This window comes from Lissotriton helveticus, chromosome 2_2 (assembly GCF_964261635.1).
Source record: "Lissotriton helveticus chromosome 2_2, aLisHel1.1, whole genome shotgun sequence".
Lineage (NCBI taxonomy): Eukaryota > Metazoa > Chordata > Amphibia > Caudata > Salamandridae > Lissotriton > Lissotriton helveticus.
The window spans coordinates 508,107,307-508,126,849 of record NC_136060.1 but is presented as its reverse complement, the minus strand read 5'-3'; the positions used below and the strand labels follow the sequence as shown (position 1 = coordinate 508,126,849).

Here is a 19,543-nt window from a genome sequence, read left to right as displayed (position 1 = left end):
CAAATATGTAAGAACCAAATTCAAGTCCCACTGTGGCATCACAAAAGAAATAGGAGGGAAACGTTGAGTAATGCCTTTGAGCAACCTATTTACAACAGGCGACTTGAAAAGAGAGGGCTGATCAGGTAGCCTGAGAAAGGCTAAAATAGCAGAAAGGTAGCCCTTGATAGTACCCAGATTAGAGCCCTGCTGGGCCAAAGAAAGAGGGAACAATAGAACTTCTGAAAGAGGGACAGAAAGGGGATCCACAGCCTTTGCTGAGCACAATGCCACAAAATAGTTCCACCTGCAGGCGTATACCAACTTAGTGGAGGGACACCTGGCTGCCAGAATGACATCACAACCTTCAGGAGGCAAGTCGAAAGGAATCAACTGCCGCCGCTCAATCTCCACGCAAGGAGGTGGAGACTGGACAGGTTCGGGTGGAGGACTCTCCCCTGCTGCTGCGACAGAAGATCCTCCCGAAAAGGCAGACGGATCGGGGATCGATGCTCTTACTGAGTAGCTCGGGATTCCAAACTCTTCGAGCCCAGTCCGAAGCCACAAGAGTGACTTGGGCCCGGTCACGCCTGATCTTCTTCCGCACTCGGGGCAGAAGTGGTATAGGCGGAAAGGCGTACAACAGACCGCAACTCCACTTGCGTCGAAAAGCGTCGCCAAGCGAGTGCCGCCTTGGAAATGCCAATGCGCAGAACTGCTGACATTGCGCGTTCTCTTTGGTGGCGAATAGATCTAACCAAGGCTCTCCCCACTGCCGAAAAAGGCCTTGCGCCACGTCCGAGTTCAGACACCATTCGTCATCCATCATGCACCGATGGCTGAGTTCGTCCGCCCTGGCGTTCAGGGAACCTGCCAGGTGTCGAGCCACCAGGGTCACGCCCTGGTGTTCCAGCCATTGCCAGTGGCGCAGAGCCTCCTGGCAAAGGGTCCACGACCCCACCCCGCCCTGTTTGTTGCAGTACCACATGGCGGTGGTGTTGTCTGTGAACACCTGCACTACTCTCCCCTTGACAGAGGGAAGCAATACCTTCAGTGCAAGTCGGATCGCCCGTAGCTCCAGAAGATTGATATAGAGCCGGGACTCCGCCGAAGACCGGAGGCCTCTGATTTCCACCTCTCCCAGGTGGCCGCCCCATCCCAGGAGGGACGCATCCGTCACCACTGTGTGCTCCGGTTCGGGAAGGGAGAGGGATCTGCCAATGCCGGTTTGTGAGCCACCACTGCAATTGTCGTGCAGTGCCCTCCGAGATCTGGACAGACTGGGCCAGGTTCCCCTGATGCTGAGCCCACTGGAACTTCAGGGCCCACTGCAGAGCCCGCACATGCCATCTGACATGATCGACCAGCAGGATGAGGGAGGCCATGAGGCCCAACAGCCTCAGGGTCATCCTGACCGATATCAGAGCCTGAATATCCTGGACTCGCCGTTCGGGAGTATAGACCCGAAAGAGCCTGGCAGTACCTGAAGCCAGTCACTGGTGAAGAGCTCAATGGGAGAATCTCCTTAAAACAACAAAGACGAGCTGCAGCAGCTACACTTCTGGAAAGCGTTAGTCACGACAGACTACTGCTGAGTAAAAAAAGCATTAAGACTAGCCTAATATCTTTTAAAAATTGTCAATAAAAAGGAGATCACAGCGGTGATTCAGCGGGAGGCAGCCATCTTCTCTCATCATTTATTTTTGATCGCTAGTAAATACCTCTCATCTCCTACTACAACAAAGTCATCCTAACGCCCATCACAACCTTCACTTCTTTTGAGGGGAAGGTCGTTAAGACCGGACTCTTTGACACAAGCCGCAAAACAGTGCCCGCTGTAGGGGTTTCCTTTGTGTTCAAAGTGAAGGTTTGCAGATGTGGCAAGCATTGAAAACCAACATCTAGTGAGAGGAAGAAGCAGATACCAAACTCAGCACGGATAACTCCCAGAGTCACACTTTGAACTTTTGATGTCAAGACGTCCAAGAATAATTTTCCAGATTTCACTTGTTTAGCTTCAAAGCTGTATTCATTCATTTCCTGGGTTCTTATGATAATCACAAGCAAATCAAAAGCCTTTGCTCTTGCCAGCCACCATAGATTTTTATTTTCTTCTAATTGCAGGGATGCAAAAGGAACAATATAGATTGAAATAGTGCATACGACTACACAGAAGCTGACAACCTCAGATGTTTTTTAAAAATGGTTACTTTTGTTTTCACCGTGAGACCCTAGATCAATTTCCTAGTACAAAAAAGGCAGCGCGCTCTACAACATCTAGAAGAATGAGAGGGAGCGACTAAGAAAAATGTTCCTTGCCCTGTAACCACATGTTTGTAGCGATTAGTGCTGTAGAGTCACATACACCGCATGCTCCTGCCATCTCGTGTTGGGCGCGCAGACCTACGCGAGCGTCGCTGCTTTTGCTTGAATGCAGACGGCAGAACTTACAGAGAAATGACTGGATCCAATTAAAGACATCTGCAAGGGTGAGATTCCCGCAAGGTTTACCTCTGCTCTATAGGGCCTGCTTTCTGATGGGACACGCTGAAGGCGGCGAATTGGGTCGACAGTACCAAGATTAGTAGCAGGCCACAGCAAAGCATGTGGGTTTGGGACTGCCTTATGCTCAATAATGCTACTTGTTACAGCTGCACAGTAATCCTGAAAATCACTGCTCACCAAGACAGCTCCCAGGAGCCCCTTCAGGATCCAGTGAACATAAAGACAACTCACTGGAGCAATTAGATTCATAAAGATAACTGCAGGAGATTGGCAAGGCAAGTAAATAAGGCACTGTTCTGTAAAGCCACTCTCAGATTTTTCTTTAAAAAAAAAAAAATCTTGATGCAAATGCAAGATTCGGACAACTGTACCCCCATCATTCTGCCCAGGGTCCACGTTGCTTACCGTGCATGGTCGCAGTCCACCTGGCCCTTGTAGCGATCCAGGAAGTTCATTGGAAGCGCATGGTCAGCAATCGCCCTGGCTATGAACTGCCCCAACATCTGCAGAGGATGAAACAAAAGCACATTTAGAACTAGGCTGTGCCCAAAGCTGCTTCACAGGTGCTGAACCTCCATCTTAAACCAGAATTCACTCCATGCAGCAACAGCCCAGGCTCCACTGAGCACCAAGGCATGCTGGCTATCGATCGCTCACTCCCAAGCGCACTTACTTGCGGGGCCTCCGGAGTGTCCAAGATGAGGTCAGGGAGATCCTTCAATATTTTATCAAAGGCTTGAGCGATATCCTCCGGGTCCATGATCTTGCCCACAAGGTCAGAGAGGAGCCGGGATGTGAGCTCTCGGTGACTGGCCTTCCCTTCCAGGGAGAGGGAGACAGCCAGAGAAGGAAACTCATGCCTCCTCCTGCCCAGATTCAGCTCCTTCAACAAGGCCTGTGCCGGAAGAAAAGCACAGGGTTAGATGCAGCATCACATACAGGCAACCAGCCTCGAGCAGCGCAAGTACCCAAACTGGACCTGGCAGTGAGAGGCACGTGCGGCCTCCAGAGGGCCCATGCCTCACCCATCAGTGTCTTGCTAACCTGTTTGATGGGATTTAAACTTGACCCAAGTGAAGAGGATGGAAGGTTGATAGAAGTGGATGGGTTCAGATTAATTGTCAATATATCATCCGAAGCCAACCAATCGTACAAGCTACCAGCTATCTATCAATCAATCAATCAAGGATTTATAGAGCGCTCGACTCACCCGCGTGGGTGTCAAGCTACCTTCTCCACGAGTGGCCAGATGCCCAATATGAAACAAATGATATCCCAATAACTAACATTCACCTGCGCTAAAGGTGTGGGCCACAGGAAAGAAAGTAGGAACACAGATAAGCAGGCTCGCATGAAAGTTCATTACAGGAAAGAGTTTACGGCTCTGCTGCAGATACGGACATCACATTGTTCATTCAGACATGGCGATGCCAACTTCGAAATAGGTCTTCTTAGCCGACAGCTTCAGGTTAACAAAACCAGCTAGAACAGGATGTCCGTCCTCTGGCAACCGTCTAGTGGCGCCTGGTGGAGGAAAACCCAATCTTCCTTGACTCAGACAGGCTGATGCACTGCCCACCCAACTGCCTAATCCCTCTCAAATGTTGACTATGTATAGTATGGGACCATTTCCATGCTATATTCTATTTTTAATGCATCTGAATCCAAGACTCTGAACAGGTCGTTGCTCTGTGGGTTTATCGACTTTTGTCAGTCGATAAAGTAAAATAAAGCGAGTCGCTCCCAAGGTTCATTTGGGCTCTGCTTATCTTAATGTTCTTTTGAAGAGTTCGATACAGTTTACTAGCAGGTAGGATTGTAGCAGGGGAGGTCTTATCTGGGGCCTCTGGACACCTTTCACTGTCATCTCACACCCTCAAGGTGGGTTCTGTTTTGGGTCATGCAGTGAGAGATGTTTCGACATTCCCCTCTCTCGATAAGTAAAAAGGTGTTTTGACAGGTCAGCTAGACTGAGAAGCCATCACTATCGCCATGCGAGAGATCACATCACACCTCACAAACCTACCATGCACCCCAAAGCCTCACAACACTATTTCACATCACACCATTTGTCCTCTCGCCTCCCTCATAAATGATTCTAAGAGCGCACACTTACCTACACTGACCCTCAATTAGGCCAGTTCACCTCCATCAACACATGCCCAGGTGTGGCCACACCTGTGGTAAGTGGACAGTTAACAGGCCACTTCCTGGCGCTTCGTTACTAGCAGCACAGATGCCACCACCCACCATCTAGTGCAGTCACAGATCAGCACAATGGCTCCCCGAGATTACACAAGCCAGCCGCATTATCCCATGTGGAAATACAGCTTCGGCAAACTTGTGTCCATTTTCCACTGCACACCAACAGCTTCCTGTTTATAAGAGCGCCCACCCATGTACTGATTGATCAGTAACAACCTTTTGGAACATACATCCCTTCTCCATTAATAATACACTCTGTAAAATGTACTGTCAATCCTTGCAGGTTTAGCCACCATGCCTCAACACATTTCCAAGCTAGGGTCTGCATCTTCCCTGAAGCTTGGTAATGCCTCGTAAACCTGTTCTGAATGCTTCGACTTGGTAGCCTTTCTCTCATCACTAGCTCATCAGATCCCACGGTGTCATCAGATCACACATAATTTCCTACGCAGACTACTCCAAACTCATCCGGTCACTCACCGACGAACCCACCACCACCAGAACCCACTTTCACAGATGCATGACAAACGTTGCCGACTGGATGAAGAACAACTGCCCGTAGCTGAACACAGACAATATGGAAGTACTAATATTCTCCTGGTGACCATCAGACCTAGGACCCACACCCAAACCCTCCAACCACACCAGAAAACCTTAGAAATCATCATTGTTAAGCTCACCATGAAATCACAGAAAAACGCAGTCTCCTCTGCCTGCTTCCTCACTCTGCGTATGCTACGTAAGATCTTCAAGTGGCTACCCCTACACACAAGAAGCACCCCTCATCACTAGCCGACTGGACTACGGCAAAGCCCTCTACATAGGAATCGCCGCACACCCCCTGAAGAGACTTTAGACGATACAGAACGCCTCAGCCGGACTCCTCCTCGGCCTTCCCTGATAAACCCACATCACACCCCACCGAGGAAACTCCACAGGCTTCCTGTAAGGAAGAGATGCCAATACAAGCTGCTGACCCATGCACACAAGGCTCTACACAACAAAGACCCCGCCTACATTAAACACCCCCTGAACTTCCACCAACCTTTGAGAAGACTATGACCACCTCATTTTCACACACTCCCCGCATCTCCCGAAGAAGAAGTGGAGGACGCTATTTCTCCAACATCACAGCAAAGGCCCGGAACATCCTCCCCACACACCTCCAGAGCATCACCTCACTTCCAGAATTCTGAATCGCCCTCAAGACCTGGCTGTTCGAATAAGCCTTCGGGGCCTGCAAGTGATGATTAGCTGCACTTTAAAAAATTCTGATTGATTGACTTGCTAGCCTTCCTCTCATCGACTTGCTAGCCTCTCTCTGTTATTACTAGTTAATCACACAACCGCCACGCACCTCCCCATTCCCACGATACACTCAAAACACCGTAGACCCCCCACACTAAACAACAGAAGCTCCGACCCGAATAACCTTAGAAAAGTCCCCCTCTCACTAGTACCCTCGACCTCCTCTGACACACCCAGTCTCAAATGCACTCTCCTCAACTGTAGATCGGCTTCTAGACACTCCTCCGCCATCGCCAATCTCATCCTATCATTGGACCTTGACCTAATCATCTTGACTGAAACCTGGATAACTGAATCTTCTACACCTATAATGGACATTCTGGTACCCCCCAACTACCACATCGTTAGGCTTGACAGGTTGGCAAGATAGGTGGTGGAATTGCATGCATATACAGGAACAACGTCTCTGTTCTGAAAGTCTCCGCACCTTCCCTACCCTCCTCAACGTCCTGCGAATACATTTGCCTCGACAATATAAGTGAAGGCAAACCGATATGCTCTCTTCACGGCATTTACCACCCACCCAGAGACAACCTCACCTTCGCCCAACAAATCATGGACATGATTTCAACTAACGCTGGACGACAGCTCACCCAAATATACCTTGGTGACTTCAACCTCCACTGGAACGATCACAATGATGCGGTGGTAAATAGTCTCAAAAATTTCCTCAAAGCCCTGGACCTCACACAACTATGCAACAGCCCGACCCATGAGAAAGGTTCTATACTCAACCTCATCATCGCCAAAGAGAACGCTATTCAACTTGAATCTATCGAACCCTGTGACTGGTCAGACCATCACATCGTCACATTCTTTATCAATGAAAAAATCAAACTCAATACGACTCAATCCTCCAGACCTAAAATTTGGAAAAGAGACCTGAAAAAACTCAACCCAGACTCCCTACCTCCGAACAGCCGCGACCTACTGCTCCCTCCTACAGGCGCTACAGATGTCCAATCCTTGACTGACCACTATCTCAACGCCATGACGTCAATAATTAATGAGGCTGCTCCCATGCAGCTAAAAAAAGAGTCTCCGCTAAAATATCCAATCCATGGTACGACGGGAGTCTCAATGAAGATAGACGAGCCATGCGAATGGCAGAGCGCACTTGGAGAACAGCTCCCTCTGCACTGCACCTGAAAACCCTGAAGAAAAAGAGAAACGCCTACTTCAGGAAAATAAAACGCTCAAAAGCAAACTTCTTCAGCCTCCAGCTCGACCAAGCAAAAAACCGACCAAGAAAACAGTTTGAGCTAATCAGAACACAAGCCAAGGAACAACCCCAACCTATCAGCTCTTTGGACAAAGCACCCTCCTGTGAATACTTCGCCGCTTTCTTTACCCAAAAAACTGACAACATAAAGAGTGATCTCCGCATTGACGCAAGCCTCTACACCACTTCCAACAGCATAACACCCACCGAACTAAAAAACAATGCTACATGGTCATCCTTTGACACCTACTCCGAAGAAGAAATAGGCAAACTGCTCAGCACCTTGAAACCGTCCAATCACCTCACGGATCCCCTCCCGGCCAACGCTGTCAAAGACTTCACCCCATGGCTCCTTCCACTGTGGACTAAAATTATCAACAGCTCGCTCCAACAAGGATTCATCCCTGACTCCCTCAAAGTTGGACAAGTCACACCTTTACTAAAGAAACCTACTGCCGACCCATCCGACCTAAACAACTACCGGCCCATTACCAATATTCCCACTCTCGCCAAACTATTGGAAAAATGCGCACAACTACAGCTGACTAAACACATTGATCAGTTTGATCTCCTCAACCCTCATCAATCAGGCTTCCGAGCAGGACACAGCACTGAAACTGCTATGACTCACATAATTGACGACGCCCTTCATATCCTAGATCAAGGTGATACCTGCCTCCTCATCCTTCTTGATCTCTCATCAGCATTCGACACTGTTAAACACAAGAATGGGTCTATCTGGGACTGTTCTCAAGTGGTTCACCTCCTTCTTACACAACAGGTCGCAGAAATTCAAGAGTAACAACTTGATGTCCTCGCCAATACCTGTTTCGTTAGGTGTCCCCCAAGGATCCTCCCTATCACCAACTTTGTTCAACCTAGTTATGGAACCCCTCACCACCTTGCTACAAGCATCCAATGTACTTTTTCACATGTACGCCGATGACACCCAATTATATCTCAAACTACAATCTCCCAATGACATTTTACTCCTCAGCTCAACGATCAGAAGCACCCAATCTTGGCTTGCAAATAATCATCTCAAACTCAATGCTCTGAAAACAGAGTTCCTTTTGATCTCACCTCCCGCGAAGATCTCTACCACTCAAACGTGGCTTAAACAGCTAACTGCACTCAATGTCCTACCCACCATCGTGGACTCAGCAAAATCTCTAGGCATAACTCTCGACTTCAATCTCAACATGCAGCAGCATATCGGCAAGGCTACTAAGGGAGCGAACTACTAAATCAATACCCTGAGGAAACTTAAACCCTTCCTACCACCCAAAGACTTCCAAACTGCAGTACAAGCACTAGTAATCCCGCGAATTGAATACGGCAGCATCGCCCTCTGCGGTCTCCCGTTAACCACTACTGCACCCCTAAGAGCCTCTTTAAACGCTGCAGCGAGACTCATCACTGGGTCAAAAAAACACTCGCATATCTCCCCTGACTTGAAAACACTGGACTGGCTGCCTTTTGAAGCCAGAATACATTTGAAAATCGCCTGCATGACACACAAGGCTGTACACCTGAGCTCTCCCGGATACCTCACTCAGAAGCTGTCAATCTCTGGCGGCTCTAGATACACTAGAGGCACAAACAATCTACTGCTAAAACCTCGAAGATTCAGGAAGGAAAAAACGTATAAGCGCTCTTTCTCAGGAATGGCACCCAGGATCTGGAACTCACTCCCTCCTGAAACAAGGCTCATCTCCTCGGTCACACTTTTTAAGAAAGAAGTAAAAGCTCTTCTCATGGCCAAATACAATTGAGCTTTTAACTTGGATCTGTAAAGTATCTGCACCGATCTATATTACCCAGCTCGATCCCGACGACTATGTGTTTTTCCAGTATTATTCTGCTAGATCCTTACGAATATGTGCTGTACCTGTATTATTGTTTAACTTACCGGACTATTTACTTACATTATTGATTTACCTGTACTATTATGCTCCCTCACGTTTTTCATTCTCCTGTTCTGGTATTCCCTGCTTTGTAAAGCGCTCTGATATCTGCAAAGATCTTGTTCGCGCTATATAAAACTTTCAAAATAAAATAAAAAAATAAAAACACCAACGCTTGATGGCCTTTCCCACGTGCACCGATGCCCAATCGTCTTCGGTGGGCCTACAGACTATTCATGCAGTCTTACATCTTCCCTACAGGCCATCACCATCACCTCACGGTTCACGAATACTCCTCGAATACTCACTACGACTTCACCGGTGTCCCCGTGCTCAAAGTATTCCTGCACCATGGGGTGCACATTTTTCTCCAGGTCGCGTTCATCCAGCTCTGGCACCACCTTCTCGTACACTGTGTCACCCTGGAGAACGAGGCGGAAAACGTAGAAGGGTTTAAAGCAAATACACCTACAGTGAAACTGGAACTCACAGCAGGCACATGAGGCAGACTAACAGGTTGTGGGTACGCACACGTAAAATTTACACACGATTTGCAAGACGTTTCTTGAAACAAAACAGCCCCCCCCATTAGCAAGTAAACATGTCCTTGCCTGGAAGTGGAAAGGGTAGAGGCAGGAGACAGTACCTTGGGGTAATCTTTTTGCAAGCAATGCCTATAAAACCTGCAAGGGAACAGAATTCACGGGCCTGGGTGGTTGGGGGTGGTCCTGGCAGCTTACCTGAGAAGACTCATCATAGTTGGGGTCATGGGCGTCCGGCTCTTGGTATCCATAGACCACTCCGGGGGCACCCCAGACCCCCTTTCCTCCTGCACCTCCTGCAGGAGAAGCAAGCACATGCATCAGAAGGCAAGTAGTAACATGCAGAAAGAATAAACAAGAGGCTGCATCATATACTTTCTGAGGGACACAAACAGATAAGAGCAGCTACAATAAAAGTCTTCGGGTCGGTGTTCAAGGACCTCACGTAGAAAAACCCAAAGTATGAGCCAGGCACCCAGCAGACTGTAACCCTCCTTCCACTTTTAAGAACTCATCAAGCCAAACACCACCACAAACCCCAGGAAAAGGAAAGCCCACAACGGACGCTGAAGTCTTGAACCACTACCGACCAATCACCTGCATGAAGCACCCCAGTTAAAACCAGGGCTTCCAACACAGCCCGCGAGCGCTTCCAACACAGCCCGCGAGCGCTTCCAACACAGCCCGCGAGCGCTTCCAACACAGCCCGCGAGCGCTTCCAACACAGCCCACGGGCGCTTCCAACACAGCCCACGGGCGCTTCCAACACAGCCCACGGGCGCTTCCAACACAGCCCACGGGCGCTTCCAACACAGCCCGCGAGCGCTTCCAACACAGCCCGCGAGCGCTTCCAACACAGCCCGCGAGCGCTTCCAACACAGCCCGCGAGCGCTTCCAACACAGCCCGCGAGCGCTTCCAACACAGCCCACGGGCGCTTCCAACACAGCCCACGGGCGCTTCCAACACAGCCCACGAGCGCTTCCAACACAGCCCACGGGCGCTTCCACCACAGCCCGCGAGCGCTTCCACCACAGCCCGCGAGCGCTTCCACCACAGCCCGCGAGCGCTTCCAACACAGCCCGCGGGCGCTTCCACCACAGCCCGCGGGCGCTTCCACCACAGCCCGCGAGCGCTTCCAACACAGCCCGCGAGCGCTTCCAACACAGCCCGCGAGCGCTTCCAACACAGCCCGCGAGCGCTTCCAACACAGCCCACGGGCGCTTCCACCACAGCCCACGGGCGCTTCCACCACAGCCCACGGGCGCTTCCAACACAGCCCACGGGCGCTTCCACCACAGCCCACGGGCGCTTCCAACACAGCCCGCGAGCGCTTCCAACACAGCCCACGGGCGCTTCCAACACAGCCCGCGAGCGCTTCCAACACAGCCCGCGAGCGCTTCCAACACAGCCCGCGAGCGCTTCCAACACAGCCCGCGAGCGCTTCCAACACAGCCCGCGAGCGCTTCCAACACAGCCCGCGAGCGCTTCCAACACAGCCCGCGAGCGCTTCCAACTCAGCCCTCGAGCGCTTCCAACACAGCCCGCGGGCGCTTCCAACACAGCCCACGGGCGCTTCCAACACAGCCCACGGGCGCTTCCAACACAGCCCACGGGCGCTTCCAACACAGCCCACGGGCGCTTCCAACACAGCCCACGAGCGCTTCCAACACAGCCCACAAGCACAGGACTTCCAACCACACCAACTGCTACACAAACCCCACATCGAGGGCACCAAGGTCGCCATCATCTCCACAACATCAATTTGACAATTATGGCATTTTGGATCTTTCCTCATTTTCTCTGAAACCAACACAGAGCAAAAGTTAATCTCACTGGCATTGAGCAACTTAGAACACAACCCATATACTGCCCACCCCTTCACTGTTAGCCCGAAATGCCCCGTGTCGCAGGGTCCCACCTCCCTGGCAATGCATTCACAGTGCATAAGACCAACCGAACTATTCATTACACCACAAATACACAGACCCTCGTGCCACTTCACCTGGCCCCCCAGAGGTTCACAAAGGCCCCGCTGCTTGCATTTTAACTTCAGCCCTGAATCTGCAAAGCTCCACAGCTGTGGGGCAGCTCCAACCCATGCAGTAAAGCGCTTTCAGAGCACCCACTGATCCAAGGCGCGCACTCCAAGAGTACCAGTTACACCGCCCATACCAACTCTCACTGTTCTGGCACGCTCAACCTCAGCTCTAGGTTCCAACAAGCCGGGAACATTTGTGGGAATCAGTTGGTCTCCCATCAAAAACCAATCTGCTTAAACGAGTTTCAGACGAGACTTGAAGCTGGCTCCTCTTGAAGCGGTCTACATCCCTCGTCTACGCTTTCTAATGTTGGAAAACAGAGAAGTTTATGTTTAACATTATACGGTCTATAGATCAGCCACAGAGAAAGCTGCACAGTCCCAGAAGCTGCCTTGCAGAAGGCGGCCTCCGCTCCCTGCCTCCATTCCTGGAAAATGTGAAATACCATTTCATGCCAAGTGACCAAGGACGCTCACTGACTATCTACATTCACACATGGCAGAGGCGCTGCCATGTACAGTGTGCCCCAGAGGTGCCCTGCCAATCACATGAGGCATCACTGTGCCATCACCAGTCCCAGAGGCATTACTGTCGCACTAACAAAGGGCATGGGTATGAGCAGAGCACTGGCAATCACACCGGGGCTCATGGGGGGCACTGCCAAGAATACTTAACATCAGCAGAGCACTGCCAGTCATCATGGGGGCACTGCCAATCACACTGGGCATCATGGGGGCACTGCCAATCTCACTAGGCATCATGAGGGCACTGCTATTAATACTAAGCATCAGCAGAGGACTGCCAGTCACACCAGTCATCATGGAGGGCACCGCCAATCACACTGGGCATCACATGGGGCACTGATATTAATACTATGAGTCAGCAGAGCACTGCCAATCACACCAGGCATCATGGGGGAACCGCCAATCATATTGGGCATCATGGGGGCACCGCCAATCACACTGTCAATCCCACCGCGCATCATGGGGGCACTGCCATTAATACTAGGCATCTGTGGAGCACTGCCAATCACAGGGCATCAGAGCACTGCCAAACACACGGGGCATCCTGGGTGGCACTGCCATTAAGACTAGGCATCTACAGAGCACTGCCCATCACGGGGCATCGGGGGCACTGCCAATCACACCAGGCATCATGGGGGCACTGCTCATCACCCAGGGGGTACAGCTAGCTGCACCTGGCATCACTGTGGCACTGCGTTTATACTTGGTATCAGTGGAGCATGCCAATTCTTTACATTTTTGGGGGTGGATCTACAAACACGGGGCCTGGATGGCTCACCATGGCCTAAGTAGAAACTCTGTATTAGGTGCTTTATCAAGCTGTTGGGTATCGGCTGTATCTGCAGTCTGTTGACTGTTGTGTTACTGTCTATACCTACAAAACTAAATAAAATGTGTCTATTAAAAATAAATTTTAAAAAAGGGAGGGATGAGGTAAACACTAAGATTTTGCAAATTAAACTTAATTTTGAACTGTTTACGCTCAGGTACACTAGTTTCTCTCTGTCTACAATTACAAAAGCGACCGACCTTTCTGTACTATCCCGTGGCACAGGTGTGGCGCTACCTGTCCAACCTGTTACACGTCAGAAACACTCCTGTCACTTTAAAGACGTTGGCCCCATTTAAAGCCAGAGGCAAAAACTAATGTAACACTGCACAAAACACAACACACACACCTATTTTTTGGCATTTCACTGGAAATTCCAGAAAGTTAGTCACTACACTCACAAAGGGCTAGAGCCCTAACAATGCATCATTCAAGACCTCCTCCTGGTCAGGAAGAAGGCTATATATCTATTCACTGAAAGTCCCAAAGGTTACAGGGACGTTATAGTTAAGTTCTGAATGTGCTTGCACAGAAATTCAGCAGTTCCGAATAGCTGAAGTAACTAACTTATTCCCTAAGGTAACTATAACTCGTGCCCTAAGGGAACTATAACTCGTGCCCTCGCTATGCTCAGTTTTCTCCGCAATAATTTTACTGCAAACGTTACAGTGATCGAATCACTGATGTGATAAACGATGTCACAAGTCTTGTAATATGTGTGCTAATTGGCAGCGCATGGCGAGGGCGTGAGTTATAGTTACCTTACCAATTGCCATTCATGTGATGTCATCAATTGTTTATGTTGTCCCTGTGACCTCGCATATATAGGTCAAACAACACAAATGAAAGTCAAGGATATCACAACACAAGAGCAGGATCCGCTGCAGGCACGTACAGCTCCACTGGTTGAACATTTTGTGGAAAATGGTCGCTCGGAAAATGGTTTCATGTGGCAGCTTAGTGACATCCTGAAACCAGAACCTAGAGAAGGCAACAACCAAACGCTACTCAACAGATGGGAGTGTAAATGGATTATCAAATGTCAGTCGATCAGCAATGGACTCAACACACAAGAATAGGGATATGCTACTTACCAGTATGCATCTGTTCTTGGCATGTAGGGCTGCTGACATTTATATCTATGCATAGATCGCCGCCTAGTGTTGGGTCCGGATGATTGCACATTGTTGTCCTGGAAGAGTCTTCGAAGTATCACGAGATAGGTGGCTCCTCCCTTGGACTAGTGCGCATGGGCATCCCCTCCATGCTCAGATTGTTTTTCGCCATTGTGGCAGAGATGGAGTGTGATAGAGTAAGTGATGACCATGCATGAGAATAAGTGAATGAATTCTGAGTGCTACAGCTGCGACAGGCACCGGGGAGGAGGGCGGGTGATATAAATGTCAGCAGCCCTACATGCCAAGAACAGATGCATACTGGTAAGTAGCATATTCCGTTCGAGGCATGTGGGCTGCTGAATTTATATCTATGCATAGAATAAATAGTAGAACCCTCCTTAGCGGTGGTTGCCCATGCCAGCTGCAGCAGTCTGAAAGAGAGTTCTGAGAACAGCCTGACCTACAGCAGCTTGCTGTTTTGAGTGTACATCCACGCAGTAGTGTTTGGTGAATGTGTGTATGGTGGTCCATGTGGCTGCTCTACATATGTCCTCTAGAGGAATGTTACCTAGGAAAGCCATGGATGCCCCCAACTTGCGTGTGGAATGCGCTCCGGGGGGAATTGTTAACGTGCGTTTAGCTTTTAGATAACAGATTTGGATGCACTTAACAATCCATCTGGCTATACCTGATTTAGAGACAGGGTTGCCCTTGTGTTGTGGAGAGAAGGCAACAAACAGTTGTTTAGTTTTCCTGAAATCTTTAGTCCTGTCGATGTAATACAGGAGAGCTCGCTTAACATCGAGTGTGTGTAGTGCTCTGTCAGCTACTGAATCAGGATTTGGGAAGAATACCGGTAGTTCAATAGTCTGGTTAGTGTGGAACTGTGACACTACCTTGGGCATAAATTTAGGGTTGGTGCGCAGCACAACCCTATTAGCATGAATTTGGATGAAAGGCTCCTGAATAGTAAGTGCGCGCAGCTCGCTAACGCGTCGTAGCGACGTAATTGCCACTAGAAAAGCCACCTTCCATGTGAGAAATTGTATCTCACAAGAGTGAAGAGGCTCAAATGGTGGGCCCATGAGCCTGGTGAGGACTATGTTGAGGTTCCAGACAGGCGAAGGCGGGTGTCTTGGAGGAATGACCCTTTTCAGTCCCTCCATGAAAGCTTTAATGGCTGGCACTCTGAAAAGGGACAGATGCTGTCTATTTTGAAAGTAAGCCGCCATTGCAGGTAAATGTATTCTGATGGAACTATACGCTAAATTACGCTTGTATAGGTGCAGCAAGTAACTTATGATGTTTTGTGTGGAAGCATCAAGTGGATTTAGGTTATTATTGGAGCAATAGATAACAAAACGCTTCCATTTTGCCGCGTAGCAGGCCCTGGTGGTAGGTCGCCGAGCCTCCTTTATGATGTCCATGCAGTCAGGAGGCAGGTTTAGGTAGCCAAACTCTATGACCTCAGGAGCCATATTGCAAGGCTCAACTGCTGCGGATCTGGGTGCTGAATGTCGCCATGGGACTGGAGGTGAGACGTAGACGTTGGTGTGGAACCACGGAAAGTTCTAGGAACTACATTTGCTGTTCGTCAAGATGTCTTAAAGGTTCAGAGCGTAACTACTCTGTGATAGAGAAGGAGTCTCTTGCTATTTTATGGGTATTGAGGAAATTTAATTTGGGGTACAAAAGTGTGCATTCTATCTGATCACAAGCCATTGAGAGAAGTTTTCTTGAAGAAAGGTTTCGATGCTATATCCTCTAGAATCAGAAGGTGGATTGTTTCTCTACAGGAATTTGATTTTGAAGTTCAGTATATTCCGGGTGTAGCAAATAAGTCAGCTGATTGTTTATCTAGATTGGTTGATACGGTGAATTTTAATGAGGATGATATGAATGAGTCGGATGAATACATCAATGTGTGTGAGGTGACTGATGGGGCAATAGAAGAGTCTGAATGGATGAAGGAGTTGGAGAAGGATGAAGAGATCTGTAAGGTTATTTCTTCTTTGAAGAAAAATTCTCGTTTGGAAAAGCCGTGGTTGTTGGTCTCTGATGAACTTTCTGTTACTGAAGGTTTATTAACTCGTGGAACAAAACTTGTTCCTCCTCTTGGTATAAGGAAAAAATTGTTGTCTCATGCCCATTGCGGTCATTTAGGTATTGTGAAAACGAAGGAGATTCTTCGTATGCAATTCTGGTGGCCTGGCATGGATTTAGAAATAGAGAGGTTGGTCAGGGATTGTGTTGAATGCTGTGCTAGTGACAACATTTTAAAGACAAAACAAATGCCTATGGTTAAAAGAGTTTTGCCAAGTCACCCTTGGGATGAGGTTGCGATTGATATTTTGGGTCCTTTATCTGGTGTTTCAGATACCCCGTATCTAATTGTCATCATTGACCTTTACTCTAGATGGATTGAAGTTTGTGCTGTTAGAGAGATTACCTCTGATTCTGTCATTAAGTTTTTGGAGGGTCTGTTTAATAAGGAAAGTTTTCCTAATAGCTTGCTGTCCGATAATGGACCGCAATTCTGTTCAACTCTGTTTACTGATTTTTTTTTAAAAAGTGTGGTGTGGTACATAAGAGGTGTTCCTTATACCATCCTGAAACTAATGGTGCTGTTGAAAGAGTCAACAAGACTTTTAAGGAGTCAGTACAGTTAGCTCGGTCTTCTGGTTTGAACTGGAAGACAACTCTTCAGGACAGGATTAATACTTATAGATTTGCTCCTCATTCTTCTACTGGGAGGTCTCCATTTGAATTATTCAAGGGGAGGGTTCCCAATACTTTGTGGTGCCCAGGGTGGATGAGTTTCAATAAAGGTCTGGTGGATAATGACATTGGAGAATGGAGAAGCAAAGAGTTAGATAAACAAACTGCTCGTAAGGTTTATTTTGATAAGAGAAAGTGTGTGGCATATCAAGAGGTCAAGGTGGGTGATTTTGTGAAAATTAAGACTCCTGTTGGACGTAAACCCTGGTCTAAATACACTGATGTTAGAGCTGTTATTAAGATTTTTAAGAACGCCATTAAGACGGAAGATGGGAGAATATGGAATAAGAGTCGTGTGGTTGTGGTTGATCCTAAGTTACCTGTTTCTGATGCTTCTGTGCACAATGATGACTCATGTAGCAAATTTCATCATGTCGATAACAGCCTTCTTGATGGGTCCAACATATTGGTATCACACAAGAGGAGTCAAAGAGCTCGTAGGGCTCCCACTTATTTGAAAGACTATGTTTAATTGTTATACTGAAGTTACATCACATGTCTTATTTGAAAGACCATGTTTAATTGTTATACTGTAGTTACATCTCATGAAAATTGTTCTTTCTTTTGTTTATTTCTTTTCTTTGCATTCTTTTTCTTACTTCTATTTTGTTAGGAAGGAAGATGTGTGATATTGTTCTTTCTTCTCCTTTAAGACCTTAGAATCCTTGATCTGTATTCTAAGACCTTAGAACCAGTGATCTGTATTCTAGCTTGGAACATCATAGCTTGATTTGTCAGTTGATCTTTGCGGTTTGTGGATGAGGTTATTAAACCCACTTACCGACCTTACTTTGTCAAGTCAACTTATTTAATGTCCTTTAACTACATTTTAGTGGTGTACCACGCCTGCCGTGCCCACGTTGGAGCAACCAGGATGAGCGTCATGGAGTGTTGCCTCAGTTTGCGTGCCACCAGCGGTATTAGTGGTGCTGGAGGAAAGGCGTACGCAAATCTGTTCGACCAGTTCATCCATATCGCATTGCCCCGAGACTGCGGGTGTGGGAACCTGGCGGCGAAGGTGCGGCATTTTGCGTTTTCGTGAGTGGCGAATAGGTCGATCTCTGGATGACCCCACTGCTGGAAATATGGTCGGAGCACTGAGGGATGTATCTCCCACTCGTGCATCTGATGGCTGTGCCTGCTGAGCAGGTCCGCTATCTGGTTGTCCCTGCCTGGGAGGTGTTCTGCCATGAGAAACATGTTCCTCTGAATGGCCCACTTCCACATGCACTGTGCTAGGTGTGATAATTGTGGAGAGTGTCCCCCCCCCTGTTTCTGGATGTAATACATCGCAGTCATGTTGTCCGTCCGGATCAGCACGACTTTGTTGCAGAGATGCAACTTGAATGCCTTCATTGCCATGAAGATTGCCATCAGCTCCAGTAGGTTGATGTGCATCTTCTGCTGTTGCGGTGACCATAGTCCCTGCACTGTATAATGGAGGACATGCGCTCCCCAGCCCTGGAGAGATGTGTCCGTTGTCAGCAAAATCTGTGGTACAGGCTCTTGGAACAGTCGGCCCCTGCAAAGGTTTTGTGTGTTCCACCAATGCAGAGAGTGATATGCACGACCGGTCACCAACACTAGGTCTTTTAGCTGTCTCTGAGCCTGAATCCACTGACGTGCTAAGCATTCCTGAAGCGGACGCATGTGTAGCCTCGCGTGCGGGACTATAAAGATGCAAGAGGCCATCATGCCTATCAGTTGCATGAACACCTGCGCTGGGAGAGAGCGTTGTGGCTTGAATTTTTTAATGAGCACGTGCTTGCTGTTGACCCTCGCTGAGTTTGGCTGCGCCGTGGCAGCAAGCGTGTTTATTTCCGCGCCTAGGTACTGTTGTACCTGTGCGGGGTGAAGGTGGGACTTTTGGTAATTGAGCGAAAATCGTAGACTGTGCAGGAGGTGGATTGTGCGGGACATGTGGTCGGCACACTGCTGGGCCGACTTTGCTTGCACCAGCCAGTCGTCTAGCTACGGGTAGACATGGATGTGTTGTCTCCGAAGATGCGCGGCCACAGTCGCTAAGCACTTCGTGAACACCCTGGGGGCAGTAGTGACCCCAAAAGGCAAGACCTTGAACTGGTAATGCTGGTTGTTGATGGTGAACCTGAGATATTTCCTGTGACTGGGGTGAATGGGAATGTGGAAGTAGGCATCCTTCAGATCTAGGGTTGCTAGGAAATCTCCTTGACTTAGCAACGGGAGAACCTGCTGTAATGTTAGCATGTGAAAGTGTTCTGATAGGATGTATAAGTTTAGAGGCCGGAGGTCGAGAATGGGCCTGAGAGACCCGTCCTTTTTGGGGACTAAGAAGTACAGTGAATACACCCCTTGTCCTTGTTGGTCCAAAGGCACGAGTTCTATGGCCCCTTTTTGCAGCATGGACAAGACTTCCTGCTGCAATAAGTGCATGTGCTCTGCGGACATAGGACGGTGCCATGGGGGTATGTTGGGTGGAGTGGAGGTTAGTTCTACACAGTAACCGTGTTGTATAAGTTGTCTCACCCACCTGTCCGTGGTAATGCTTTCCCAGACTGGCAGGAACTGTTTGGGTCTCCCCCCGACGGGTGTTACATGGTCGGGGGG

The 19,543-nt window shown here is 48.7% G+C and overlaps 1 protein-coding gene across 2 annotated transcripts in view; it reads right to left on the bottom strand.

The window, feature by feature from the left end:
* The window catches only part of LOC144821582 (programmed cell death protein 4-like), a 135,682-nt gene that overhangs the window by 62,004 nt on the left and 54,135 nt on the right, over positions 1-19,543 (bottom strand). For both annotated transcript variants that reach the window (XM_078678791.1, XM_078678792.1), the window contains exons 4-7: positions 9,867-9,964; positions 9,435-9,548; positions 3,158-3,379; positions 2,890-2,987 (exon numbers count right to left, since the gene is read on the bottom strand). In XM_078678791.1, coding sequence (XP_078534917.1) covers positions 2,890-2,987; positions 3,158-3,379; positions 9,435-9,548; positions 9,867-9,964 — 532 coding nt within the window. The remainder of the gene's footprint in view (positions 1-2,889; positions 2,988-3,157; positions 3,380-9,434; positions 9,549-9,866; positions 9,965-19,543) is intronic.